This window comes from Gallus gallus, chromosome 18, assembly GCF_016699485.2.
Source record: "Gallus gallus isolate bGalGal1 chromosome 18, bGalGal1.mat.broiler.GRCg7b, whole genome shotgun sequence".
Taxonomy (NCBI): Eukaryota; Metazoa; Chordata; class Aves; order Galliformes; family Phasianidae; genus Gallus; species Gallus gallus.
The window spans coordinates 9,670,668-9,686,679 of NC_052549.1; the positions used below are offsets into that span (position 1 = coordinate 9,670,668).

The following is a 16,012-nucleotide window of genomic DNA, read 5'->3' on the forward strand; positions in this document are numbered from 1 at the left end:
TTTGCAGCACGCTGCACTCCCTGCATCCCTGAGGGACGCACACCTCAACCCACCCCAACCCAGCAGAGGGTCAGAACAGCCCCATATCTGTCCCTCCCGGGTCGGCCCTCACCACACAAACCAACCCAGAGCTGGGGGGGGGGATCCTGGCAAGGAGACGTTGGGCTGCGCTTTGCTCCAGGGGGAGCGCTGGGAGGATCAGTGGTGCAGATGTTGTTTTGCTGGAGGAGCGAGGTGAGCAGCTCTGCGCTGAGGCTGGCACGTGCCAGAGCTGGATTTTTGCTTTCCTGGGCTCTGAGCTGCTGGCAAACGGTTCTGGGCTCGGCTCCGGAGCTGCCGGGTTCCTCATGGGCATGGATGGATGTGGGGAAGAGGAAAGAGGGCTGACTGAGCAGATAGGAGATGCCTCTCCACGGATGGGAGTCTGTCCAGAGGTAATCTATGTGTAAGGCAATTTCCGAAGGCAGTAGGACTTGATGCAGTCCTTAATAGGACAATCTCATGTGATGAATTACCAGACCTAACTAATCTGCATGTTAAATTTCTTCTGTGAGAAATAAATATCCTCAATTCACCAGAGAAACACTTTCCTTCGGAGGATTTCATTAAAGGCATCGAGCTGCCTGATTTGCATGTTATGATTCCTGGTACGAGAAGAAGTCAGGCTGTGGAGAGAGCTCATGGGAGAGCCCGGCACCAGAGCAGTGGTGCGAAACAGAGATGGCCCAGGAGAGTGCAGTACTGCTGTGCCAGGGCACGGGAGCAGAGCACAGGGGATGGACCCACTGCGTGGTGCCCAGGCATTGGGTCCCACAGGAGAGCCGTCCCCACGCATCCCACGGATGGAGGATGTAAGTGGGGATGGCACTGCTGGTCTCCAAACCCAGTGATGCTCCCAAGGAGGGGACAGCTCTGTGCACACGCACTGTTCCCTGGGGGTGCTCCTGAAGGGGATGCAGATCTGCCTGCACGTGGAGCCAGGAGGGGCCCCAGCCTTCCTACAGCCCCCAGGGATGCTCCCACGGGGGACGGCTGTGTGTGTGCAGAGCCCCCACTACCTCGTGGTCCCCTCCCACCTGTGGTCCCCAGAGATGCTCCCGAGGAGACGGCTCCATGCACACACAAAAGCAGCCCGACCCCCACCACGCTGCAATCCCCAACTGCTTGCAGTCCCCAGCGATGCTCCCAAGAGGGGACGGCTCCACACACACACGGTCCCTAGGGATGCTCCCAAGTGAGGGATGGCTCCATGCACGCACAGAGTCAGGCTGCTCCCAGATCCCCCATGCTCCCACAGGATACTCCTCAGCAGGACAGCTCCACCCGCACGCACAGGGATGTCCTTGTCCCTTGCTGGCCCAGCACCAGGGACCTGCGGAGCCCATTCCCCACCTGCCCTTCACCACACGCCAACGAGTCGCTCCCGTCGCAAGCTGGCGGCTGTATTGCTGCGGGAAGGAAAGGGCAGTTGCTATGGAAACACGCTGCCAAATTGGGAGAGAGCAGCTCCTCGCCTTACAACGTGGGAGCAAGCTCGTCCAGGCAAGCAGACCGACAGGGGCAGCTCATGGAGTAGAGGGGGGATGAGCCCCAGCTCCTGGGAGAATGGCTGGAAGGGGCAAAATGGTAACACATGTAGAAGGCGCAGGGCTGGGAGCAGCTGGAGGTGCAGCCGGGATGCACTGCTGCAGGAAGAGATGCAGGGAGGAGCAGGGAGGATGCTGAGGCCGAAGGCTCAATGACACATTGCCCTGGCCAGGAAGCGTGGCTCCATGGGCAAGTGGCCTTGCTGGCAAGAAGGCCTGAGCTTCTATAAGCCCTGGGGATGTCCCTGCTGCCCACGGAGCAGGGACATGTGGGTATGTGCCAGTCCCATGCGAGGTGTTGGCTGCACCCCAAACCACCAAGGCACCCCCAGCCCCAGCGTCCCTTCCACACTCCCCGCCATCAGCCCCATCTATCCCCTCTCCAAGGATTACTCTGTTTCTAAACTCGTTAACTTTTAATTACCACCTTCCCACTGCCTGAGCGGGCTGGCTCGGCGCCACCTACATCTCTATTAAAATTCAATTTATGCCCATCATAACTAATTTTGGTCCTTTGCCTTCCTCACCGGCAGCCTTCAATTGCAGACAAGGCATCCAAAGTCTCCTCTCGACACACGAAATCCCCGCAGGGAGCCGGGATGGGCAGCGCACGCCGCGCTCAGTTAAGCCGATGCCGGCGGGTTGCGTCCCCACCGCGGCACAGCCGGGCGAGAGCCAGGCAGTGATTTGCATAGAGCCCATTTGCTTCATTAGCTGCGGCTCAGCAGCTTCGTTTGTTTGGGTTCTCCTCGTGTGTTTGCTTGTTTTCTCGCTTCCTTCCTTAATCCCTTCTGGCTGTGAGCTGCAGCCCGAGGCAGAGGGCTCAGGGGACGGCAGTCACCTTGACCAGGGGACTGCGGGATGGAGGGTCTGGGGCACCACAGGGCAATGTGGGGACGTGGGCACACGCTGTGGCAGCTCCCTGCATGGGGTCTGCATCTCCACCACCCCACTCCCACAACCCCATTGAACCCCATAACACCTCGCATCGCTCCCACTGGGCTGCTGACATCACAGGGCTCAGCAGGGTGAAGGACACAGCACCCGTCCACGGTGCCACTGCACACCCAGCATCAGGGCGAGCACCCGTGGGGGTCAGTCCAAGTATTGGGGCATCGCTGGGCCGCAGCTGCTGGACTCAGTGGGGGCACCCCTGGGGTCTCCAGGACCCACAGCTACCACAGTAATGTCTCCAGTGTGGCACCCAGCGCTGGGGAGGGGACATCACCCAGCCACATTGTCTGCATTCCTGGCATCCCAGAGCAGCCCCGCGTTGCTACAGCAACACGAAGCCTTCGGATTCAACGCCTTTAAATGGGGAATGGCTTGTCTTGGGCTGAATTATTGATTAAAACAGAGAGGATGACACACACTGAGAAGAGATGGCGAGAAGTGCCCGGCGTGATTTCAAGGCGAATCTGACGTGGGCTGTGGTGCAGAGCTGGCAGTGGGATCGGTCGGTGCGTGGGGCTGGATGGGGCAGGTGGGACACGATCTGTGCCCGGCGTTAATCCTGAGCTGTACAAATGCCTCCTCTCGATGTTGACCCGCTTAAATCCATGGCTCCGCTGCCGTTTGCTCTCCAAACAGAGCAGGCAGCTCCCAGCATGCTAATCTGCTGCTCCTGCCTCCGCGCTGCCCTTGTGCCACCAACACGTCCCCGCGCAGCAGTGATGGGGCCCAGCATAGGGCGGGATGAGCCCCCAGCACGGAGGCGGTCCCCACGCACACCCCCAGCCAAGAGCATCCCCGGGTGGGCACTCACCGGTACTCCAGGGAGAACTTGGTCAGCTCCCGGCTGTTGTGCAGCCACTTGAACTCCAGGGGCCAGCTGCCCTCCGCCATGCACGTCAGCACCAGGCGGTTCCCCTCCAGGTGGACCTGGCTGCGCACCGGCTCCGTCTTAAAATACGGGGACACATCGTCTGCAGGGAGAGAGGAGGGAGAGGGCTGAGAGCCGCCCCACAGCAGGGCAGCAGCAGGACCCCAACCCCTTCATCTCAGCAGCGCTGAGAGATGGGGGATCCCAGGCTGTGCCCCCCCCCCGTGCTCCCCCCAGTGCAGCTCCCAGCCCAGAGACCCCTGCACCTGGCCGCTGCCCAGCCCAGCCATTTCCCGGGTGTATCGACACCAGCTTAGCCCATCTAGGGTTTGTCTAAGCTGCTTTCTTTGCTTTATTCCTGGCTGCCTTTGTAGCGCTTCAGAAGCACGGAGCTTTTAACTCGGGGGTAGGGGGGGGAGGACGGGGCGGAGGGGCTGGGAGCAGAGCAAGACATAAACACTTACTCGTCTCCTGTTTTATTTGCTAAGTAAAACTATAAATCGAAACACACAGCTCCATTTTCTGCTTAACAAATGGAGGCCCTTTTACTTCAAAGACACATTCATATTCCCCAGCAGCTTTCAAGTGCGCTTTCAATCACAGCTTCGGGTTTTTACTTTGGGGCCGGGCTCTGCTTTCTTGTGTGCGCAGGCTGCATTCCAGCCCAGGCACTGCACACCGTGAGCTGGCAGCACAGCAGCACTGGCCCCAGGGTGCCCAGGAGCGGGATATGGGGCTCAGCCCACCTCCCTTCAATGGGGTTGGGCTCTGCAGGAACTCAGAGGCTCTGCACCCCACCATTGCTTTCCTGGGGGGCAGTCCATTCCCTCTCCTCCTTCATTTCACCCTTTTACAACCCCCCACAGCTGTGCTCAGGTTGGCAGGGGCTGCCCCTTTCCCACTGCCCTATGGACTTGTATCGGGGCTGAACTCCACAGCAGTCCTGACCCTGCCCTACACATTGCAGGGGGCAGAGGCAGGCTTGTAGGGATGCACATGATGCACATGCACACCTTGGTGTGGGAGCTGTGTCCATGCAGGGTGTGCACCGTGCGTGCTTGGGGGTGCCCACATGTCCTGGTCAAGCAGCAGAGAAGCTCAGCTTGCAGCTCCAGGGCCTCACCCACGTTGGATGAGTTCATGCCAAGGATGGAGACCTCAGCATCACTGCAGCCCTCAGACACGGCTGAGACTCCAACTCCATACCCAAACCAGCAAACAAACCACAGAGCAGATGGGACGCAATGCTCCCACTGCATCACTGCAGCTGTAGGACCACAGCGATAGGACCCGACCTACAGGCACAGCCCTCACGGGAACACCCAGCTGTGGGGCTGTGCTGCCATGCACCCACCCCCACCACAGCACCAACTCTGGGCTGTGCCATGCCTGACGTGATGGTGGTGTGGAGCCCAGCACAGCACAGCGCTCCCAACGCACCTTCCCCGGGGCCGGCGCGCTGTTTGCATAGATCCTAATTTGATTTTAAGCAGCTAAGTCTCCTCTCGCTTTGAAGCACCCGAGCCATCTGTTCTGCATTAAAGGGTGAAAAGCGGTGCAGAGGAGGAGGCGTCTCCTAATTCCACTATTGATCATGCAATCATTATCCACCCACGAAGGTCACCGCCGTCGCCTCGGACAGAGCGGCTCCCGTCCCCCCCGAGCAGCCACGCACTGCCTGCTTGCTGCCTGCTGCACGACAAGGGCATCCGTGCCCACAGTGCCCGCTGTGCCCTGGCAAGGGGACCAGGGGAAGCAGGAGGAGTGGAAATTCCCCATGCATGGGCTGTGGTGAGGTCCCAGCATGGGACATACGGGCACCTACAGCCTGAATGCAAGCACAGAGCTGGGGCAGCTGGGTCCTGGATTTGGGGGGAGCACTCCTGGAGTATGACAGCCCCGTCCCCCCAACCGAAGGGTCATTACTGCTAATTCTGCCTCTCCCCCATCTGTTGTGACTGTTTACACACCACTCACTAATTAGAGGCTAATTAGTTGGTGCAGAAATTCATCACTTTCCAAACACAGGCATCAGCGAGAGGGAGAGGTGGCCCTAGGAACATCTGCACACATCTGCTGGTGGTGTGGGTGGGTGCTCAGCTCCCTGGGATCACCAGCAAGGTGCCATGCCATGCCGTGCCATGCTATGCTATGCTGTGCCATGCCACGCCAGCCCAGCACAGCCCCTCAGTCCCTTCCACATTGAGAGCTCCACCGAACTGCACCTTCTCATCCTACAGCACAGAGGAGGGGGATCGGCAGTGCTGTCTCCACCCAAACCATCAGTGGTGATGGACGGGATAATGGGATGCCAAGTGCTGGTAATGGGGAAGGAGGGCAGGAAGGGGAAGGGGGGTGACCCACCTCACTTCTTGCTCTCTCCCTTCGCTGCCACTGACATTTTAATGCCAAGGCCTCGCAAGGCACTAATCCAACCTAATGGGATCAAAATCTTTGCCCCTGCACTTTATTTACATAATGACTGCTGGGAGCTGGGTCTGAGCCCACAGCCGGTGCATTAACACAGGGAGGGCTTGCAGATATAGGGCGGGAGCCCCCAGCTTCACCAAAAGCGCAGTAATGGATCCTAATACCAGGGCGTAATGGATGAGCTGGGATCTGAGCATCTCCCCCAGCTCCAAATCCCTCTTGATGGGAAGGGACGAGAGGTTTAAGCCCAAAGGAACCCAGCCTGAAGCCCTGCTAAGGGCACTGCAGCCCCCCTGAATCCCTGGGTTCAGCACAGGGTCACCACCCCGCTGCCCCTCGGGGACACCAAGCTGTTCCCCTCCCCGGCACATTAATCAGAAGCTGATCAGCTCAACGCCTGTTTCCTGCTAATTACCATTAATCAGGGTAAGGCACAGCTGGGTGCACCTGAACTCATCCCTGCTCATCACACAGCCATAGGGACACCCCAAAACCACAGTGGGGGGGTGGGAAAGGCCGCATCCCCATTCCCTTTTGCAGGGCTGACACCACCAGCCCTGACACTAGCCAAGCCCTGGGGGTCCCCCATCCCTCCTGGGGTATCTCTGCCTGGCAGTGTCACCGCACAGCCCCCTCTGCATCCCCCAGCGCCTCCCCCCAAGCAAGGGGAGATGGAGCTCAATCTCTTCTGCATCAGACTATCGCCGGTGCTACGCAGCACGAGGAGATTAAAAAACAATAAAGAGAAAGCGAAACCCTCTGCTATAATTACCAGCCTTTAGCCGCCAGCGGAGGCAGGGGAGGGAGGGGGGAAGGAGAAGAGGGGGGAAAAAAAAGAAACGGAGAAGAAGAAATCCACTAAAATTTTAATAGGAACCACTGCATTTAATTTAACGACACATTTTTTCAATTACCAGAATAATTGTTTTATTCATAAAACGAGTTTCAATAAAGAGGGTAATTTTCCTTTGTTTTTATTATTCATTTGTGTAACGCATCGGCGGTGCAGCTCCCCAGCAGCCGCTCTGCATCTGGGGCTGGGGGATGCAGGGGGGACGGGTTGAGGCGGCACGGAAGGGGTTAACACCACCACGCACCCCACTGTCCCAACGCACGGCACCCATGGGTGACCAGGTGGGGCGGTGCGGCGTTCCCAGCTGTGGGATCGGGCCGTGCCATCACCTGTGGCCCCACCAGCTGCCCCCTGACCCACCGCTCCCATAGGGTGCACTGCGGAGCGCATCGCAGCCGACGCGTGTCCCCGCTGCAGCCCCCTCCCGGGATGGTGACGGTGACCCCGCGGTGCCAGCAGGTGCTGGTAGATGAGCAGCAGTCCCCGTGCCGCCGGGAGCATTAGTATTCCTGAGACGAGGCCTCTTCCCCTTGATAAAAAGCAAACATGGAATTGAAATGCCGAGCGCTGTCGGCACCTGGGGAGATGCGGAGCTCGGCGCGCCCGTGCCATGGAGCTGAGGATGAAGGGGTGGGGACAGAATGGGCACCCCCACTGAGCTGTGCCCCAGCACCGCCCCGCGTTGTCAGCTTTCCCACTGAATCTCCACATGTGGGGATGGGGCACTGGGTTCACACCGGGCTTCAGTGAAGGAGTGGGGATGCACACCCGCAGTGCACCGCTCACCCCCAGGGACGCTGACCCTGTGCCACCCCCGGCACAGCACAGCCTTCACCTCACCCACATGGTGAGAGCACAGATTTGTCCCAAAAGCTGCCAGCAGAGGGTCTGGGTGCCCCAAAGCACCAGGCAGCAACCAGTTCCCATCATCCTACAACCCCATGCCCAAAGGCCCCCACCCGTCTCAGTCCCAGCGCTGCTCCTTGGGGTGCTTTTAACAGCTTTTTTTTCCTTTTTCCTAATAAAACGCCTTATAATTGCAGATGTGTCCATTAATCCTCACGACTCACTTTGTTCCTTTCCTTTTCCTGCGTTTTCCCTCCCTCCCTTTCTCCCCCCACTGAGACCAAGAGCTTTATAAATCTCCTTCTGGCTATTAATTAAAAGCAACCTCTCCGCTATCATGAGTGTACTTGCCATAAATTAATAGCGGCCTTCTTAATCAAATCTTATCTCCTCTCCGAGCGCCCGGCGCGCGGTGCAGGAGTTGCTATCCCAGCCCACTCGGCCATGAAATGCAATTTCCAATGCTCCAACAGAAACTGCAGCTCCGCTCCATCCTCCCCCCCACGTCCCCATCCCCTCGCGGGCCGTGTGGGATGCGGGGAGGGATGGGGCGGCCGGGCAGAGCGCAGAGGTGGCTCCCCAAAGGCACACTCCATTTCTCAGCCATTTACTGCGTTTATCCGCAGCCCCGGCGGATGGCACTCACCTCCCTGCATTATTTAGAGAGCTCAGGGGCTCGGAGCTCCCTGCGGTGTCAGGCTGTGGCAGGAGCCACGGAGCTTCTGCTGGGTTAAGGGGATACAGGGGAGGTGGCACAGCCACTAAATGGCTTCTAAGGGGCTCGGCCACTTGTGGGTCCTGCAAGCACGCAGCACACTGCACAGCCTCATCCCTCCTGTCCCCCAGCCCCCAAAATTGCTCAAAGCCACCCCTCCCCACCCAGTCCCACACATTTCTCCTCAAAGTTTCCTTTCTCACTGCACCCCAATGTGCTGCTTCTGCATGTAGAGCCCCAAACAGCAGCAAGCACGGGATGAAGGTCAGAACCCCCCCCATGTCCCCTGGGAGTCCCCAGCCCTACCCCTTCACTCAGAGGTACCTATGGAGGTATCTCTGAGCATGGCAGAGCAAGGGATGACCCAACATCACTGCCCAGCAGCTGCTCTTCCACACTAGAACTGCTAATTGCAACTCTTTCCTAGACTGGCTGCCGTTGCCCTGCTCCCTAAAACCCCACCACAGCCCAGCACGGCCCGGAACCATCCCAGCACCACCTCTCGTGCCCAGCCAGGAGCCGGCAGAGCATCCCCTCAGAGAAGATTGTGGGGTCTCGTACATGCCATAAGCGGATTGCAGAGGTGTGCTAACTGGATTAGGTGCGAGGCAGACCTGGAGCGGCTGCAAAGCAGAGCGCAGCTCCCGCCCGCGTGACATCGGCAGTGGGATTTGCTTTAAAAGTGCTTCCTCCCCTTAAGCCTTCGGAAAGGTGATGCTGTGGGAAGGCCAGAGGCTCTGCCACCTCCCCTCTGCCCACACAAAATCCCTGCGGGGCCTCAGGACAGGCAGACAGTGGGGTCACAACACCACACAGCCACCCCTGGGGACGCCCAAAGGGGTTTCATCACACGGTCCCCACAGCGGCACCGGTGGCACCTGCAAGTGCACAGCAGTTGTGCCCATGTCACCCTTCATCTGTCTCTGCTGCAGCTTCCCACCCTCAGCCCTGGGGCAGGGAGGGGCTGTGGTGGTTTGGGGGCTCAGTGGAGCCCCAAGCCCTGACCTACTGGCACAGCACGGGGACACATCCAGTATGGCACAGCCAGCACGGGGCAGGACCCAACCGCTCGCTCCTGCAGTTCCAGTGCTGCCCAGAGGGGCCACGGCACCCCCAGGACAGACAGATGGATGGGTGCCCACCTCCAGCCACGCCAGGGGGACCCCCTGACCACACTGCCGTCCCCAACTCCCTCCTCCTGCATCTGTCTCCAGGCCCACACTTATTTATTTATTTGTTAATTAACTGCTGTTTCCATAACAAACGCTCCAGCTTCTCCCAGCCTCCAACAGCCCTGGGGCTGGATTGTTAACGAGGATTTTAATTTGTTAATTAAAAGCAGGATGACTCCATAACAAGCTCCTCTTCCGCAGCCAGGCTCAGCGGGCTGCAGGGAGTCAGCGGCCTCATGAGCCCCACTGGGGACAGGGCACAGCTCCTCGTGGACGAGGGACATGGGGACAAGGGACAGCACACCCTGCAGCACCACGCTGCCTGCTCAGGACCCCTCTTCTTCCAGCAGCAGTGCTGGAGACAAAGCCACATCTCTCCTTAGGATCACCTCTCAGCCCCACGCAGCTCTCAGCCCACATCCCCCTCCTCCCCACACCGTCTCCTCCGCCCATTGCCACCACTGTCCCTCAGCTCCCCATACTCAGTGCACGGACAGCAGTCGAGGCAGCCCTCAGTGCCCCCGCAGCAATGGGAACCCAACGCTTTAGGGCACGCGTGGCTCAGGTAAAGCCCCAAATGTTCCCAGAGCTGTGAGTCCTGCCCAGGGAGCAGCACAGCACGTCATCCAGCCCCACGGCGAGGAACAGAGCGCGGCTGTGTGCCCGTCCCTGCCTGCCCTCCTTGCACACCCACCCTCTGCCCGCCCGGACCGGCAGCTCCAGATGGAAAAAACAACATTTCCCCCCACGGGAACCCCAAACGCAGCACACACACACGGCACCGTTGTGCACTCCCAGCCCATGAGCCTGGGGGGGGGGGGGGGGGGGTAACAAACAGAGCTTTGTGCTCCAAAATGCTGCGCAACTCCATGCGCACAAACCCCAGTGCTTGGCCCTGATCCCAGCCCCAAATCTACACATCCTGGCCCCAAAAGCACGGAGCCCACGACATGGCACCAAGCATTTGGACCTCAGCGCTTGGCCCCGGTGTGGGCAGCACACACCAGTGCCAACCCCCCTGCACATGGCAGAGCCAAGCTGGTCCCCATCGGACGGCAGTGTCCCCTTCCCCCTGCACAGGCCGCTCTGTGCCAGCACCCCCTGCGTCCCCATGGCCACGTCAGCACTCCTGTCCAGATGCCCTGTCATCCTGCATCAGCACAGGAGTCACCTCCAAGCGTCCCCTCCCCGCTTTGTCTGCACATTCCTCCGCATCTGTCGCTGCAGCAGGTCGGGGCCGTCCTGCAGCCACGGTCCCCAAGATGCCGGAGCTCAGTGAGGGGATGGGGACACTGCAGCCCCCCCCAGCCCAGGTGTTGAAGCTGGGGATGCCCAGCTGCTGGCGCACAGCTGGATGGCACCGAGCTGCCGTGACACTGAGCACAGCACAGCCCTGTGCACGGCGCAGCCCTGTCCCCAGCTGAGGACCTCTCAAAAGCGGTCAAAACTCCTTCCCCAGCAAACTCCTTGCGAGGCCACAAATCCTCCTGACGCTGCGATTGCACAGCTCCTCCGTATCTGGGTCAGTGCTGTGAGTCATGGACACCCAGGGAGTGACTCAACACAGCACGGCCGGCTCCCCAGGAGCAGCTCCAGAACAGCGAGGAAGGAAAGGATGGGCACATCCCATGCAGGACGGACGGCACACAAGCCCAGTGCAGCTCAGGATGGCTGCAGGCTGGATTCAGCCCCATGGGGTGCAGGGAGTGCATCCTCTGGCTGTTCCTGGAGGGCAACCACAGCCCCGGGCTCTGCAGTGTATGGAGTGGCACTGCCACAAGGGGTGTCTCCCTGCCCCGGCCATACAGGATGCTCAGCGCAGCCCTCGCCCTGCAAACGCCTTCACAGACAGACAGACAGACCGACACTGCAGGCGCACCGCGAGAATCTCACCGAGGTGGCGTTTCCCAACGGAAAAATAACACGACGGGGGAAAGAAAAACAGAAGGCAGAAACCACAAGAAAAACCCCGCTCAGCCTTTCCCAGGGCACTGACGTCATTCAGCCGCCAGCCCCGCAGGATGGGAAATGCTGTGCCAGCTCCTGGCCCCCCCTGCACCCCATGGCAAGCGGGACGGCCTCATCCGAAATCCACATCAACAGCAACGGTGGCCAAAGTGCCCCATCCCCATCTGTGTCCCCATTGGCACCGCACGGAGGGGACAGGCAGGCGCAGATGCAATAGGGTGTTGCCTGGCCATCTTTTCTTTCTTTTTTTTCCCAAAGTATTAATTAGTCACTGCATTGCTCACTTGAAACACAAATAGCTGCAGCATGACTGCAAACAGGCTATTTTTTTTTCCCCCCTAGGAAAAAAGCTTCGCTTTTCCAAAGCTTTGCTTTTCCAAAGCTCCGCTTCCCCCCTTCATTCAAAGATGATGGTTGGGAACGGCCGCAGCCCGGCCACCCCCCCACCGCTGCCCTGCATTTCCAGGGCAGGGAAGCGAATGCTGCTTATTGCACTTATTTACACACTTGTGGCTCTCCTGGCCGGAGGGGCTCTTGCAGGCAGCCCAGCGATCCCAGCAGTGCCCAGCCTGACGTGCAGCTTATGGGGAGAAGCCAAGTGAGCAGCTCTGCCACCGCCCCAGGTGGAGCGCTTATTTCCCCTGTGCACAGCACGAGCCTTATTTCCACCCTCCACTGCACAGCTCAGCCCTCTGCCATCAACCCCCAGCCCTCTGCAAGCCTGCAAAAGGGAGAACACATGGAGACGAAGGCGCCCCTCACCTTCCTCTCCGTGCAGAAAGTGGCCGGGTGCTCCTTGCCTCCCGGCAGCCGGCGGGGAGGGCCCTCTCAACAGCGCAGCTTTGAATTAAACATACCACCCTAATGAGTTGATTTTATTAGTTTGCGAGTGCATTGAGAACTCATTATGAAAATAAACATCGGTTCACTCCACCGAGCGCGGCGTCGCACACACGCGCCCCGGCAGCGCTGCAGATGGGGCCGTGCGGTTCCGCCCCTGGTGCCCCCTGTGCCCCACATCCCTGCACCCGGCCCCACGGCACCTGAAGCCCCACGCCATGGGGATGTGCAGCTACCCGCCCCACAAAGCGCCTCACACCACCCGCTTTGCTTCTCCATTGTGGGGACCGAGCATCACCGTCGTTGGTCCCCTGGTCCACAGGACATCATCACTCTGGGATGCCATGGGCAGGCTGAACCCCAACCCTGCTCCACCCCATTGGGGCACAGTGCTGTGGGAGATACCCCAAAGGCATTGGGTACATCCACCCCAGCCCTGGGGAGCCCACACCGGGGTGGAGTGCCGAGGCACACAGCAGGGGACAGCGGGCACATTGTCTGGCTCGGCAGGACACGCTCCCTTTGGAAACAGCAGCTAATCCCATTTCATCCCCCTTCATGGCCATCAGCTGTTTTTCAGGCATTCAGGAGGCGGGTTGCTGAAACCAGAGCTATTGTATCCCTGCCGCTGCCCCAGCCCCCTCCATCCATCACAGCCCGGCACTCAGCCACGCATCCGGCGGCATTCCCACACCCGCTCCATCCCACCACCATCCCCTGCACCCAGCTGGGCCCACGCCCCTCTGCCCTCACCCAGGACCCTCAGTCTGACCCTGTGGTCAAAGTCCAGGTAAGGAAGAGAAAGAGAGGAAACACCATGGGGTTTCCCCCCCCCCATAGCCCAAGGATGCTACCAGAGCATCCCCGTGCTCAATTATTCCCCGCTGGGAAGATGCAGTTTCCGGAAGGAGGGCAACAAACGAGGAGATGTCAATGACACTATAAAACTCCACTGACAGAGAGCACTTGGCCTAGATTCAGCCCAGTTTTCTACACCCAGCAAACCAGGACCTGGCCCCAGGACCACAATGGAGACACAGTGGGCAGGGGATACAGGGGACAGGGGATGCAGGGGACAGGCTCCTCCAGCCAGCCCAGCCCTACAGATGTGGGACAGGTGAACAAGAGTGCCCTTGGCCCCAAACTCACTCCGAGGGAACGCCCACTGGCTGGAACCATTTGCATGCCCAGGAGTCAGCACGCATGCCCCAATCAATTAAAAGGTTCTAAAAATAGCATTTGCCTTCATCAACCTGTTGTGAGTCATGGATACGGTAATGCCGCTCAGTGTTGGGCACTCCGCCATGCAGCCCCGGTTCCCCAGTCTGCATGGGACAACCAGAGTGTCCCATACCCTCCCCAGGAGGCCCAGGGACCCCCACCCATGCAAACCGGGGCTGACAGGACCCTGCCGAGCCCCTCAGCACCCGACTCCCTGCATCCACTCGAGCATCCCCGCAGGGATCAGCATCCCCACAACTGCCCCCGTATCAGGAGCCGGGCATCAGCGCCAGCACGCAGCCAGGAGGGCTCAAGGTGATAGCTGAGGACTCGCAGGTTTTCGCCTCAGCCAGCAGCACACAAAGCAATTAGCTCACGCGGCTAAAATTAGCTCAGTGGTTTCTTTCTGTTAATGGTCAAACCCATCAAGGTTTCCCTCCACCGGGGGCCCCGGCACCGCCGTGCGGGTGGCAGTGATTGATGAGAGCCGACGGAGCCGCTCACGTGTGCGCGTGTTGGGCAGCACAGCCCATCCCCAGCGGCACGGCAGAGGGACACCGGGCCTGGCCAGCAGCCCTGGGGCAGAGCACCCCAGCACAGCCCGTGCCTCAGTTCCCCCTTCAGCTGCCAAAGGGATCCAGCAGGGCAGAGCTCCCGGCACGCTCAGTCCAGCTGTTGTGCGAGGAGACGGGCAATGGGGACAATGACAGCAAAAGGTTGATAGGGAGAGTGACTTTGGCACGGGGAAAGGCATTCTGGCATTCCTGGAATCATCACCGCGCTGTCCGCGCTCGCAGTTGGGACGCTCAGCTGCTGGCACCGGGTGACAGCTGGTCACAGTGCCCAGGGCCCTGCGGTGGCCACCAGCCAGGAGGTGACACCGATCCGCACGGGGAGGTGACAGCTCAGAGCAGCCGGTGGCAGCCACTCATTGCATCCCCGGGGACAGCTCTCGAGCCCTCCGCACCCGAATTCTCCACTCCTGGGGGCCGAGAGTGGGGACACAACCGACCCCATCGGAGTGGGGAGACAAAGGGGCCAGGGACCAGCTGCAGCCTGGAATGTCCCCTGCCCTCGGCCCCGTTCCCAGGGATCAGGTTTCCCAGTTCCCAGGCAACCCGAGCGTTCCAGGCACAGGCATTCCGCACCCTGCAGCGCTGGGGGCAAAGCAAGGGGCCACGGGCAGGTGGTCTGCGGGGGCTGGGGGAGGTGGCAGAAAGGGGAGTCATCGCTGAGAGCAGAGAGATGCACCCCAAAAGCACGCTGGGATCGGGGTGGGGTGATACTTCAAAGCATCACCAGGAGATGCGCTCCCAGCAGCGGGCTCTGGCTCGCCCAGCAGCGCTCAGGGCTGTGCCCTTGCAGTTGGCATTGCTGGCATGCACAGGATGCCAGGCACGAGCAGCACAGCGCAGCCACTGCCAGCACATTCCTGCTGCCGGCAGAGCAAATGCAATGTTCCCCTACACCCACCCCCGTCCATCTCCTCCTGGATGCTCATGGGACACCCCTGCACCCCCAGCCCCATTGGGTGCTGGACCCCCACAGGTGACCACACAACCCTTCCATGCTGCCCTGTGCCACAGGGCTCAGCTCACCCTTCGTTAGTGTGATCACATCACCACTGACAGCAGTGTATTTATTACTGGCCCAGCGCTGACCATTTCTCACCCAGTGACACACAACCTGCTAACGAGCTCGGCGAGGTAATGAGGGCTCTCGGGCAAGGGCATCTGCTGCTCCCCCACCCAGATGGGACCCAGCACTGTGAGGGTTTTGCTCCCACATCCCTTCGAGCCTGCACTGCCCCCAGGCAACAACCTGCACCACTGCTGCGAAACATCAACGTGTCCACCAGCCGCTGTTTATGTAGGACCTACAGTAACACAGAGTGCTTAGAGTTCATCCCAAGGCAGGAATCAGCCACATCAAGGATCAGCTCCAGGCTGGGACAAGGCAGCACCTCAGGCTTTGTGGCCTCGGGGAGCTGATGGAGTGGAGATGGGACCAGCACTGCACAGCCCCACAAGCACAGCCTCCTGCACCCTGCAGGGGACAAGGACACCACTTGTAAAGGCTCATGAAGCCAGAGCCAGGGTCATTCCTCGTCACACCTGTACACTGTGAGCCTCCCTCCCTCCTCCCAGCTTTAACCATCAGCATTTTTCCAGGATCACAAGCAAGCTGCATCTGCCCGCCTGCCTCTCTCCTCCAGCTCCTTCATTTGCTCCCACTGAGCAGAAGTGCCACCGCAGCCTCACCCCTGTCACCAAGGGATGAGCAGCACTTGGTGCTGCCACACCAGCACAACGGGCAGGGCTCAGGGAGGGCGCCCAGCAGCAGCACCCATTGGTGCGTGCCATAGCATGGGGCACAGGATGGCACAGCCCCATTGGCACCCTGGGCCTGGGGGGGGGAACCACCAGCGCACCACACACAGTGACGGAGCACAGCAGATTGCATCCCTCCCCCGTACGGTTATTGGGTCATCAAACTTTCATCGCTGTGCCTGGCCACTAATGGCTTCCAAAGGAGCATCAAATTTTAATCTCTCTTTTC

The 16,012-nt window shown here is 59.9% G+C and overlaps 1 protein-coding gene across 2 annotated transcripts in view; it reads right to left on the reverse strand.

The window, feature by feature from the left end:
- Positions 1-16,012, reverse strand: part of SDK2 (sidekick cell adhesion molecule 2) — a 42,689-nt gene that overhangs the window by 23,375 nt on the left and 3,302 nt on the right. For both annotated transcript variants that reach the window (NM_204538.4, XM_015279868.4), the window contains exon 2: positions 3,352-3,511. In NM_204538.4, coding sequence (NP_989869.2) covers positions 3,352-3,511 — 160 coding nt within the window. The remainder of the gene's footprint in view (positions 1-3,351; positions 3,512-16,012) is intronic.